This window comes from Cherax quadricarinatus, chromosome 52 (genome assembly GCF_038502225.1).
Source record: "Cherax quadricarinatus isolate ZL_2023a chromosome 52, ASM3850222v1, whole genome shotgun sequence".
In the NCBI taxonomy this organism is placed as follows: Eukaryota; Metazoa; Arthropoda; class Malacostraca; order Decapoda; family Parastacidae; genus Cherax; species Cherax quadricarinatus.
The window spans coordinates 11,249,827-11,263,460 of NC_091343.1; the positions used below are offsets into that span (position 1 = coordinate 11,249,827).

At 38.0% G+C, this 13,634-nt stretch overlaps 1 protein-coding gene across 1 annotated transcript in view; it reads left to right on the forward strand.

The window, feature by feature from the left end:
- Window positions 1–13,634, forward strand: part of LOC138854198 (uncharacterized) — a 141,953-nt gene that overhangs the window by 9,948 nt on the left and 118,371 nt on the right. Inside the window, exons 6-8 of the mRNA XM_070095991.1 lie at window positions 2,204–2,381; window positions 2,792–2,975; window positions 4,112–4,268. Of these exons, the coding sequence (XP_069952092.1) occupies window positions 2,204–2,381; window positions 2,792–2,975; window positions 4,112–4,268 (519 nt within the window). The remainder of the gene's footprint in view (window positions 1–2,203; window positions 2,382–2,791; window positions 2,976–4,111; window positions 4,269–13,634) is intronic.

Here is a 13,634-nt window from a genome sequence, read left to right on the forward strand (position 1 = left end):
CACCACTCTTCTCCTGATAATCTTCTCCATGATTTTGCATACTATACATGTCAGTGACACTGGTCTGTAGTTTAATGCTTCATGTCTGTCTCCTTTTTTAAAGACTGGGACTACATTTGCTGTCTTCCATGCCTCAGGCAATCTCCCTGTTTCGATAGATGTATTGAATATTGTTGTTAGGGGTACACATAGCGCCTCTGCTCCCTCTCTCAATACCCATGGGGAGATGTTATCTGGCCCCATTGCCTTTGAGGTATCTAGCTCACTCAGAAGCCTCTTCACTTCTTCCTCGGTTGTGTGCACTGTGTCCAGCACTTGGTGGTGTGCCCCACCTCTCCGTCTTTCTGGAGTCCCTTCTGTGTGTGTGTGTGTGTGTGTGTGTGTGTGTGTGTGTGTGTGTGTGTGTGTGTGTGTGTGTGTGTGTGTGTGTGTGTGTGTGTGTGTGTGTGTGTGTGTGTGTGTGTGTGTGTGTGTGTGTGTGTGTGTGTGTGTGTGTGTGTGTGTGTGTGTGTGTGTGTGTATGTGTGTATGTGTGTGTGTGTGTGTGTGTGTGTGTGTGTGTGTGTGTGTGTGTGTGTGTGTGTGTGTGTGTGTGTGTGTGTGTGTGTGTGTGTATGTGTGTATGTGTGTGTGTGTGTGTGTGTGTGTGTGTGTGTGTGTGTGTGTGTGTGTGTGTGTGTGTGTGTGTGTATGTGTGTGTTGTGTGTGTGTGTGTGTGTGTGTGTGTGTGTGTGTGTGTGTGTGTATGTGTGTATGTGTGTGTGTGTGTGTGTGTGTGTGTGTGTGTGTGTGTGTGTGTGTGTGTGTGTGTGTGTGTGTGTGTGTGTATGTGTGTATGTGTGTGTGTGTGTTTGTGTGTGTGTGTGTGTGTGTGTGTGTGTGTGTATGTGTGTATGTGTGTGTGTGTGTGTGTGTGTGTGTGTGTGTGTGTGTGTGTGTGTGTGTGTGTGTGTGTGTGTGTGTGTGTGTATGTGTGTGTGTGTGTGTGTGTGTGTGTGTGTGTGTGTGTGTGTGTGTGTGTGTGTGTGTGTGTGTGTGTGTGTGTGTGTGTGTGTGTGTGTGTGTGTGTGTGTGTGTGTGTGTGTGTGTGTGTGTGCATGAGTATGTGAGCCCACGCGTGTATGCAAATATGTATGCAGGCACTTTCACATGCAAGCATTGCATCTGAATGAGAGTAGAAAGAAGAGTTTTATATGGTTTACCTGGCATCACACTTGTTCATCAGACAGAAGGAAGACCGATAATCTGTTTTTATATTATCTTTGGCGGAGGTTATGTTAGGTTAGGCAAGGTTAGGTTAGGTTAGGTTAGGTAAGGTTAGGTTAGGTTCGTCAGGAAACAGGACAAGTGTTTCCTGAGGCGGGTCTTAGTGGCGCAGTAAACCTTTCTTTGATTCCATGTGTGATTTATTTTCATTACCAAAAGTTGAAAATTATGGTCAAAATAATAATTAGAGAACATTACTATTATTTTTGCACATAAATGTCAATGATCTAAGTATATCTTAACGTCTTTAATTTTTTTCCTTCATGGTTATTAACTTGTGTTTATAAATATGCGAGTTCAAATTTGAAGTCTAGTTTTATTATGATAATTTTATATTTATTTTAAAACCAACTTTAACCGGAACTTTTGATGCAAAAGAATTCTAAACAAATGAATTGCAACTTAATTTTATGAAATTAGGTGACCTCATGTGTAGCTAATGCTATTTAGTCAAGATCCATATAAAGTTGAACTCAAAGTTCGTAAAAATGTCTGTGTGCAGTGTGTGCAGTCAGACAGTTACGGGTAACTTTGTAGAATAAAGAATATTTATCGTTAAACTGAGAAAGAGCTTGAAATGCTTATCCGAGAAGAATGAAATCTTTCAGAAAACAGATATCCGCTATGTTAGTTAGTGGATATAAAGCCTATCGATTGTTTTAAAGCTGCACGTAACCTTTTCACTAGTAAAATTATTTAATTCCTAAATAGGGATTAAAACAAACTCTCAGTATACAAAACGTTGGGAGAAATAAGGATCTTTGTGAATATATCCTGTGATCGGACTTGGTATATCTGGCGGAGCTGAAAGTAAAACAGCATAGAATCTATTTTAACAGCGTTGTTCTATACAGACTTTCTGAAATGTTGCATACTTGTTCTAGTTCAGTAAAATTACCATGGAGGATTTTTTTTCAAAATATTATCTTTCTTGCAGTGACGACTCGAAAATCTGCCATTAACCAGGCAGACTACGCCCTGCTGAGAGGTCCTAAAATTCTTTCTCACTTCGAGGATTACTTCAACGTCTTGTTCCCTCTTCCTAAGCTGGATATGATGGCAGTTCCTGACTTCTCGTCTAGTGCCATGGAAAACTGGGGACTCATTACCTACAAGTCAGATAGAATTTAAACTATTTCTTTTATACTTTTACTAATTCTACCCTGTGATGTTTTCTTCATATATATATATATATATATATATATATATATATATATATGTATATATATATATATATATATATATATATATATATATATATATATATATATATATATATATATATATATATATATATATATATATATTGCTTGGAAAATTTTTGTTTCTTTCCTATACAAAACATTAAATATAAGTAACATGTATTCCACATCCAAAAATAATTCTGTTTTTTAGTCAATTAAATCTCTATGTGCCAGACGTAATCTGAGTGTAATTTAGTGCCTTAGTACTAGTATTATTATTATTATGATCATCATAATATGTACACAAAAAGTTTATCATTAATGAGTCTAGTCCTATGCAGGGAGACAGGAATGTTGTATGATCCAGAGGTGTCGTCAGCGATGCACAAGCAGTGGGTAGCTGGGGTGGTGTCCCACGAGCTGGCTCACCAGTGGTTTGGTAATCTCGTTACTCTAGACTGGTGGACAGACCTTTGGCTCAATGAAGGTTTTGCTTCCTTCGTGGAATTCATCGGTGTGGACCATGTGAGTTGCCTCCAGGGTTAGCTTTTAACATTGGATGATGATAGGCAGGATCCTTTCGGTAAATTTGTGGTTGAGAGTCAGAGGAAGAGTGCGAGACTATTTAAATATACTTCTACTTTATCCTTTTAAACTAAAATGTAAATAAAGCTTCGGTTACATTAATTGAACCACAGATTGGTTGTTATCCAGATGCAAAAAAAAAAAAAAAAAAAAAAAAATACGAACGAGAGGGGAATTCTTGATGGAAAGTTTGACCTCACATGAGTCTCAGTTATGTAACTTTTGTTGCACCAGAAGGAAACTTACCTGAACCAAAATAAATTTCATTAATGTTATGCGATACCGACAAGTTCTTGAATAAGACACATATAAAACATATAGATATCCTAATTGTAGAAACGTTTCAACAGCAAGGCAGGCTTCTTCAGCCGAATGCAGACGAATATAACAGAAGTAGTAGTTTTAACGTGAAAAGTCCGACACCCTTGGGAGGAGGTGGTCAATCTTCAGGGCTAAGGCACAGGCATACCTGAGAAGTTGGCTACGCTGTTTCACTTCGCTTATGGACTGAAGAAGCCTGTTGTACAAGCGAAAAGTTCCGATAGTAATGATAATTGAATGTTACACATGTATTTTATTCATATATATAAATTTATATATTGAATATACACTTAAAATAACACAGAACTTGAAATTTATACAATACGTTATGCTTCCAGTACACAATACATCAATATAACACGCAAATAAGGACAAGAACTTTAACGCACTGGTTTATATACATAGAACGATATGTATCTCATAAGTGAGTTTACGCTAGGAGTGTACTTTAATTCTTCATTTTGGTCATTAAGCATCCCTGACGTGATGTACATAAGACTTTCAGCTTTAATGACTCGCGTTCTCGAAAGACTATGAACCTAGTATAAATTCCAACCAACTCAGCATTTTAACATCAGATTGTAACATCACGCTTTTTGAAGCATGTAAGATAAAACTTCTCTGAGGTGTGAACAAAATGAAGAGGGGCTGGTTTCAAGCCCCAGTTACGTAAATTTCATGATTTTTATACACCCTGGATCAAACATTTCTCTACGAATTTTTAAACTGAATGACCATGACTACTTTTAATACAGGTTGAACCCACCTGGAAAATTATGGATCAGTTCATTACTGAAGACCTCCAGAATGTGTTCTCTTTAGACTGTCTGGAGTCCTCACACCCCATCAGCATCCCAGTGGGACATCCGGATGAGATCAATGAGATGTTTGATCTTATTTCCTACCAAAAAGGTAAGTATATTTCTGTACCTATTGAAATTTGCTGGTTGGTTAAAGGGATTTAATGACTAACGTCTACATAAGGGTCATTAAGACTGTTTATAACTTATTAAGCATCAGTCAAGACTACACTAATCTCTTAGATATGAATTAAAATAAATTTTCAGTGCATATACACCGAGATACACACCTTTCGGTGTGCGTATATGTCATGCGTACCAATGGATTCAGCGATTATGTAATTTGTATTCAGCAATGTATTCACTTTTAGTATTTACATTAATAGTAACAATTTTCATTCGCCAATATATATACATATATATATATATATATATATATATATATATATATATATATATATATATATATATATATATATATATATATATATATATATATATATATATATATATATATATTATTTATATATTGGCGAATGAAATATATTATTGTGACCACGAACGAGTGGCATTGATCAATAGCAACATTGCACTAGCCAATGACTCGAACCCATGCTGCTTTCCCCTGCCTCATGGTGGGCGAAAACGCATGACGCCCTAATCCACTGCCAACTATTGGAAGATAGATAGGCTTGTGAGAGTATAGGCAATGGGGTCGAAGATGTATGGGGTAGGTTTAAGAATGTAGTTTTAGTGTTCAGCAGAAGTTTGTGGTTACAGGAAAGTGGGTGCGGGAGGGAAGAAGAGCGACTGGTGGAATGATGACGTAAAGAGAGTAGTAAGGGAGAACAAGTTTGCATATGAGAGGCTTTTACAAAAAATAGGTAACGACAGTTTGGATATCTGATTGGAGGGAGAGAGTATGAAGGAGGTGAATGGCTTCAGATATTTAGGAGTGGACGTGTCAGCAAATAAGTCTATGAAAGATGAGGTGAATCATAGAATTGATGAGGGGAAAAAAGCGATTGGTGCACTGAGGAGTCTGTGGAGACAAAGAACCTTGTCCATGGAAGCAAAGAGGGAAAGTATGAGAGTATAGTTATACCAATGCTCTTATATGGGTGTGATACATAGGTGGTGAATGTTGCAGCGAGAAGAAGGCTGGAGGCAGTGGAGATATCATGTCTCAGAGCAATGTGCCGTGTGAATATAATGCAGAAAATTCGTAGTTCGGAAATTAGGAGGAGGTGCGGGATTACCAAAACTATTATCCAGAGGGCTGAGGAGGTGTTGTTGAGATGGTTCAGATATATAGAGAGGAAGAAACAAAGTAGAATGACTTTGAGAGCATATAAATCTGTAGCAGGGGTCAGCCTAGTAAAGGTTGGAGGGAGGGATTAAATGAGATTTTGTGTGTGAGGGGCTTGGACTTCCAGCAAGCATGTGTGAGCGTGTTAGATAGGAGCGAATGGAGGCAAATGGTTTTTTGGACTTAACATTCAGTTGGAGTATGATCAAAGTAACATCTATGAAGGGATTCAGGGAAACCGGAAGGCCGGACTTGAGTCCTGAAGATGGGAAGTACAGTGTCTACACTCTGAAGGAGGGGTGTTAATGTTGCAGTTTTATAAACTGTAGAGTAAAGCACCCCTCTGGCAAGACAGTGATGGAGTGAATGATGAAAGTTTTTCTTTTTCGGGCCACCCTGCCTTGGTGGGAATCGGCCGATGTGTTAATAAATAAATAAATAAATAAATAAATAAATAAATATATATATATATATATAAATAAATATATATATATATATATATATAGATATATATATATATATATATATATATATATATATATATATATATGTCGTGCCGAATATGTAAAACTGGTCAATTAGCAAGACCTCATTTAAAATTAAGTCCTTTCTAAAATTTTCTCTTATACGTTTAAAGATATATTTTTTTCATTAATGTTAATGCAAAAATTTTTAATTTTGCACCAAAAGAATCTTAGAAAACTTACCTAACCTTATTATAACAAGAACAATTTATTTTAGCCTAACCCAACTATGTATATTTTAGATTTGTTTACAGTAATTTAATACTAAACAAACACAATGGAATATATTTTTTTCGTTAGGTTCAGAAGGATTTTGGCGAAATTATTGCATACACAAATTTTCGCTTGTCCTATATGGCAAGATGAGCGTTGCTATTTAAGCCAAGATCGCAAGTTCTGCCTATTTGGCACGACATATATATATATATATATATATATATATATATATATATATATATATATATATATATATATATATATATATATATATATATATATATATGTCGTGCCGAATATGTAAAACTGGTCAATTAGCAAGAACTCATTTAAAATTGAGCCCTTTTTGAAATTTTCTCTTATACGTTTAAAGATATATTTTTTTCATTAATGTTAATGTAAAAAATTTTAATTTTGCACCAAAAGAATCTTAGAAAACTTACCTAACCTTATTATAACAAGAGCAATTTATTTTAGCCTAACCCAACTAAATATATTTTAAATACGTTTACAATAAATTAATACTAAACAAACACAATCAAATATATTTTTTCCCCTAGGTTCAGAATGATTTTGGCGAAATTATTGCATACACAAATTTTCGCTTGTTTTACATGGCAAGATGAGCGTTGCTATTTAACCAAGATCGCAAGTTCTGCCTATTCGGCACGACATATATATATATATATATATATATATATATATATATATATATATATATATATATATATATATATATATATATATATATATATATATATATATATATAGAGAGAGAGAGAGAGAGAGAGAGAGAGAGAGTATTGTAATCATTAATGAGTGGTAATCAATCACTAACAACGCTGCGACTAGCCGGGGGATTTAACCCGTGTTGTTTTAGCCTGCCTCATGGTGAGGGAAAATTCACAATGCTCTAACCCACTAGATCATCCAATTATACTAAGATCATGCATCCAGAAGAGCTAGGTGTTGCACCGGGATCCGAGGACATACGATGGTGTGAGTGACCCAGAGCTAATTTCATCCTACTCCCCGTTTGGTGTACTAGCCTCCACAAGCAGTATATATAGTACTGTAATTACCAACGAGTGGTATTTAATCAATAACAACACTGCGACTTGCTGGGGGATAGAACCTGTGTTGTTATAGCCCGCTCTAACCCACTGGACCATCCAATCCTACAAAGATCATGCACCCAGAAGAGCTAGGTGTTGCACCGTGATCCAAGGACATACGACTTGAATTTTCGCTCATCATAAGGCGGGCTAAAACAACACAGGTTCAATATCCCAGCTAGTTGCAGTGTTGTTATTAATTATATATATATATATATATATATATATATATATATATATATATATATATATATATATATATATATATATATATATATATATATATATATATATATATATATATATTTATTATTATTATTATTATTATTATTATTATTATTATTATTATTATTATTATTATTATTGCATAATATGGTACAACAGATTTAAGAGGTACATTGTTGATATAAAGATGGCATATACAGTACATGAGGTGTGGGAGATACATGTCTAGTACATATTGTTAAGTGTTTGTCACTGATTATAATGCGAAAATCTCAACCAGCTCCTCAGAGCAGGGGCTCATGCCCAAAATACTGCAGGCATTACCCTTCTGAACATCAGCGCTGAGTCGCTGGAACAGAACTAGCTGCCCTTGGATTCCTAGTTACCCTGATGAGTCTTTTGCCTAGCTCCATAATTAACTTAGACCCACTCTTTCCACATCAGCCAAGGGTCCCCGAGCCCATGAGAACAAACATATAATGATGGGCAAGGTCTCCATATTTTATAAACTTTTGGGACTCCCTGAAGCTGGTGGCTGCCCCTCCTTTCTCCCTGGTGTATTGGAGATTGGTATCAGTCAAGGTAGATGCACATGTGTAGTCCCACACCACCTGCTTGCCGTCTGTCCAGGCTTGAAGGGTGATACCATCTTGACCCTTCTGGCTGCCATCAGATCTGCATAGTTGGGGTGGTTCCCTTACTGCTGGGCATCCGGCTGTTATGAGGCTCCTCTTGATAATGGTATTAACCTACTCATGTCTTGAAATCTTTCCCTGGGATTTATGGCACACAAGACCATGGTACCCAAATCGGTCTACTGCTTCACTGCCACAAATACACCTGTATTCGGCGAGAATAGGGGCGGCAAGTCGAAGGGCAACATCAATGTGGATGGTCTGTGGGTCGAGGCATGTGCCAAGGCTAGAGTTGGAAACAGCCAACAGAAAGTCCCCTTCATGAGGAGCTCTCACTGCCAGGAGGCAAGCTCTATCCTTCCCTGACACACACTGAAGCATTGTTGAGGCTATATTCTCCACTACTGGGCCATCCCAGTGCGACTGTTTGCAGTTGATGGGGGAAGCAGGTCTAGTTTCAGAGCCCATTAGATTATCCCATATCATGGCTCCGTCAATGAACTTTTGGTCCTGGACTCCAATCTTGTCCCTAAGATGATCAAGGAGAATTACGGCTACAAGCCCTCTAGATGCAACGCATGAGGACAGAAAAGCAGGTAGTGCAATCTATGATTACTTGCGGACACCAATGCCTCCTAGTCTGAATGGAAGTGTAGCTTGGTTCCACTGCCGGTCTTCTAGGGTTATCATATGAAGGCGCACATCCTAGGAAATATGTGAACCAGGGCGGACTCAAGCACTTTGCGACAAGGTACATGGCATCGTGGGTGTCAAGATTGCCTATTCATTGTTCCATTCTCCTCATCTCTTCCAGTTTCTTCCTGAGAATTGTGTCAATGGCATCACTTCCCAGAGGTGCTCCAAGCAAGACCCTATTTGTCGGGGCAATGACTGATGATCCTGGTAGTTTTGAACTCACTGCATCTATCACTTGTTGACTGACTGAGATGGTTTCAAATTTGGATGGATTCAAGATGAGACCCATTTCCTGTCCCCATGTCATCACCTGTGTAAGATCTCTAGAAGGTACTCCTTTGTACCTGCTAGTGTGCCATCATCCAGGAACCAGATGTTTAGCTTACTGGTCAGTCTGTGATTTCCCTAACCGCTATACAGAAGAGAAATCGTGCGAGAGGATCCCCTTGCTGAACACCCTCTGATGATGTGATTGCATGCTCTTCAGACAGGAGCATTGATTCCTTGCTGTATCCAGCTGAAACAAAATGGAAGAGACCAGGGAAATGTTCTTGTACAGCTGCTAATACCACGTCTCTTTTCAGGAGATTAAATGCATTCTTGAAATCTATTTTTACCACTGCATTGTCCTCAGGCAGGTTGTTGATATATGCCCTTGTTGCATGAACCACTGCTTCACTTCCTTGAGAGACCCCAAAACCAAGCTGGTTTGGTTGAAGCGTCATGGCCCCCTCTGCATGAATAATTTGGACAGCAGCTTTGGAAACGAGGCAACAAAAAGTGTTGCCCACTGGAACTAGCCTAATTCCTCCATCCTTCTTTTTATGGGCACAAAGTAATGCACCGAAAGAGAAAGGTTTATTTTCGTCAGGAATCAGACAAGCTAACAAAGTGTTGAAGAACCTCTGAAAGCAGTGTCTCTGCAATCTCCCCAATAACTGGATTAACCATTTCCTTTAAATGCTGTGGCCTCATTACAGTGTAACCCTCAGCAGAGCCAGATGGGAACAACATTATTGCTTTGTAAATGTCTGAGTCTTCCACAATCAATGGTTCCACAGTGGGGACAGAGGTGTGGGAGCTGTTGATGTCCTTGGTTTCCCTGGCAGGGTGCTTTCCTCTAAGTGCTTCAGCAGTGTCAGCATCCCTGGGCACAACTCTATCTTCACTGGCAATAATTCTAATTGCCCCCACTGTGTTGCCCTCTTCAATTTTCTTGCTCACCTGGACTGATTTTTTTGCTGTCAGTAGAGTGAGTGGGGGTTCTGCCTCTCCCGTTTTTGTATTGATGGGGAAGACGAATGAGGTTATCAGCTCTAGGAAAGTTTCTTAAGGATTTAATGATCATTTAGACTAGCCTCGTTTCCCTTCTTTCCAGCACAGCCAAAAAGTAGCAAGTTGTGCCACGCCTTGATGGTTGGTGGAGCATGTAGGATAATGTAACCATCGTTTACTTTATAATGTCGTGCCAGATAAATAAAATGGGTCAATTAGCAAATTTTCTCTTATTCATTTAAAAATATATTTTTTCATTCATGTTAATGTAAAAATTAATTTTGTACCAAAAGAACTCTAGAAAACTTATCTAACCTTATTATAACAATCGCATTTTAATTTAGCCTAATCCAGCTAAATATATTTTAGATAAGTTTACAATAATTTAATAATAAATAAACATAATGAAATATACTTTTTTTTTTGTTTAGTTCAAAATTCATCGACACCATGTCTAACCCTTCTAGGGTAGGGTAGGTGCCTGAGCCCGAGCTTACAGCTCACAAGACTGTTATTCCCATTAAGCCCTTTGGGGCGGGGATGGTAGACCAGAGAGGCCTAGCTTATGGCTAGGCCTGGGGACAGTTGGTCCAAAAGATGAGGAGAACTTGTGCCTCCTCCCATGGGAGACTTAGGTCTCAGACACTCCCTAAAGAGGGAGCCAAGGCCGGGCCACCACTTGGAAATGGCCCGGGCCGGGAGAATACCGGCGAATCTTTAATAATAATAATATTAATAATAAGTTCAAAATTATTTTTTCGAAATTACTGCATACATATTTTCGCTTGCCTTATTCCGCAAGAAGAGTGCTGTTATTTAAGCCAAAGTCACATATTTTACCTATTCGGTACGACATATCTATATATATATATTTCAACATTTGAGTAGGAAAAATGACAATAATAACTTTTTAATATGTGTTAGAGTACTTCACTTTCATTAAGATACATTTAAGTACAGTTTTCATAATGAGTGATTAGTAAATAGTTTTTATATATATTTTCGTTTCATTTTGAAGAACATTTGTCATATCTGTGAAGATTGGAAACTTGTTTAACTAGTTCTTCGAAAAAAAATAAATGCTTCTAAGTATTGAGCAATTAGACTAACAATCAGGCTGCAGTATTAGGGTTAAAAACAGCAGTTATTACTGGGATACCTCAGGGATATGTTTAAAAGACAATATTCAAAATAAAGTTGCTAGTAATGGCAAATCAATTGATCAACAAACAAAGAGAGATAGCAGAGGGCAACGAAAGACTAGCTCCCTTAAAGTTTACTATACAAATAGTAGGAGTCTAAGAAATAAGATAGATGAGCTAAGATTACTTGCAAGTGTAGGTAATATAGATATCATTGGTATAACAGAGACCTGGTTCAACCTGAAAATAGAGAAGTGAATGCAAGATACAGGGTTATAAACTATTCCACACTGATAGGGTCAACAGGAAGTGTGGTGGAGTGGCGATGGATGTCAGAGAAAATTTAAATTGTTGTCTTAGACATGATATAAGATTAGAAACATCGAACACAGAATCTGTTTGGCTACAGTTTCTCAAGGGTCGTGACATATTAATTTTGGGTGTGATTTATAGGCTCCCAAACCTTGATAGGGAGTGCAGTAAGCTGTTATGGGACGAAATTCATAAGGCATCTAGATATGAAAATGTTTTGATAATGGGAGATTTTAACTTTAGACAAATTGATTGGCACAATATGACAGGAAATCTTGAGTCTAGTGACTTTCTTGATACGGTTCAGGATTGCTTTTTAGAACAGTTTGTGACAGAACCAGCTAGAGGAAACAATCTGCTTGACTTGGTTCTAGCCAACAAAGAGTCACTAATTAATAATCTTGAGGTTAATGATTAGCTTGGGGAAAGTGAACACAGATCACTTAGTTTCAATATATCATGGAATTACCCAGATAACTGCAATCAAATCTCTGTCCCAGATTTTCGTTTGGCCGATTTCATGGGACTGAAAAATTACCTGGGTGGGCTAAATTGGGATGTCCTGACTATGGGTCAGGTAGGTGATCTTGGTTGCCAATATGACGTATTTCAGAGCATAGTTCTCTCTGCCCAGACAACTTTTGTTCCGAGTAGGGAAATTAGATCTAACAAAAAGGATCCCAAATGGATGAACAATAGATTAAAACATCTCATTGGTCAAAAGAGAGGCATATATAGGCGTATCAAAAGAGGGGATGGGCAGTTAAGAAATCAATATAATCAATTAAAGAGAGAAATAAAACCTAACAAATCCTCAGGCCCTGATGAACTGTTTGCAAGGGTGTTAAAGGAATGTAAAGAGGAACTTAGCATACCTTTGGCTAATCTTTTTAACATCAGTCCATCCAAAGGATTCTCCTTTGTATGGACTGATGAAGCCACTGTTTGGCGAAACGTTTCCTCAGTAAAGATACCCAAGAGTTGCACATGTGTCTAATTTATCAACGTGTCGGTTCTCTGAACCATTCATCTACAATCTTTCTCCCTCCCGTTCATCCTGTATCTCTGATATCACATTTTTAATTTCATCTGTACCACCGCCCATATTGTTGTTGGGTGATTTTAACGCTCATCATCACCTGTAGGGAGGGTCCCACTGCGATTCTCATGGTGATCAGTCAGTTGGAGATTCTTCTCACATCTCATCCTCGTATGTTTTAAACACTGGTGCTCCTACTCATTTTGACTCTCGTACTCGGTCTCTCTCCTGCATTAATGTTTCTATCTGTTCCTCGCTCATTGTACTTGATTTCGCGTGATCTGTTCTTCCAGATTTACAAGATAGTGATCATTAAATGGTATAAAATACCGACAGGTTGTTAGGTAAGACATATATGCAACAGTTAGGTATCTTTATTTCGAAACGTTTCGCCTACACAGTAGGCTTCTTCAGTCGAGTACAGAAAAGTTGATAGAAGAGACATGACGATGTAATCAGTCCATCACCCTTGAAGTTTTGAGGTGGTCATTCCCTTAGTCTGGAGAAGAGTTTAGTTCCATAGTCTGAAACAATATGGAGTTGAACAGAACAGAACAGAGGACTCACAGGTAAGGGCCCACTAAGGGCGAGGGGCAAGTGGGGACAGGATGAAGAAGATAGTTGGGGGAGAGGAAAAATTCTTAAGAAGGAGGAAAAGTGTCAGGACTATACCCTACTGCTAATCAATGGAAACATAATATTCAGTATCACTCTCGTGAGTATATCAATTTGCAACAACTGGTCGCGGTACAGACACAGGTTACTGTAAAAAGGCGACGAAAACGCACGTCGCAAGCGCTTCTGCTCAAAACGCACAAAGATACAGCTCTATGACAATGGCACTTTTAATTTGTTGGAATAGTTAGGCTAATTAAGTCAAGTGGTTTATTTGTATTGAGGTGGAGGTGCCGGGTCGTACAACGTTTGAAAGAGATTTACATCATTGTAAGGATGTCTGAGAGTATCTCCTAAGTATGTTTATCTGGAGAG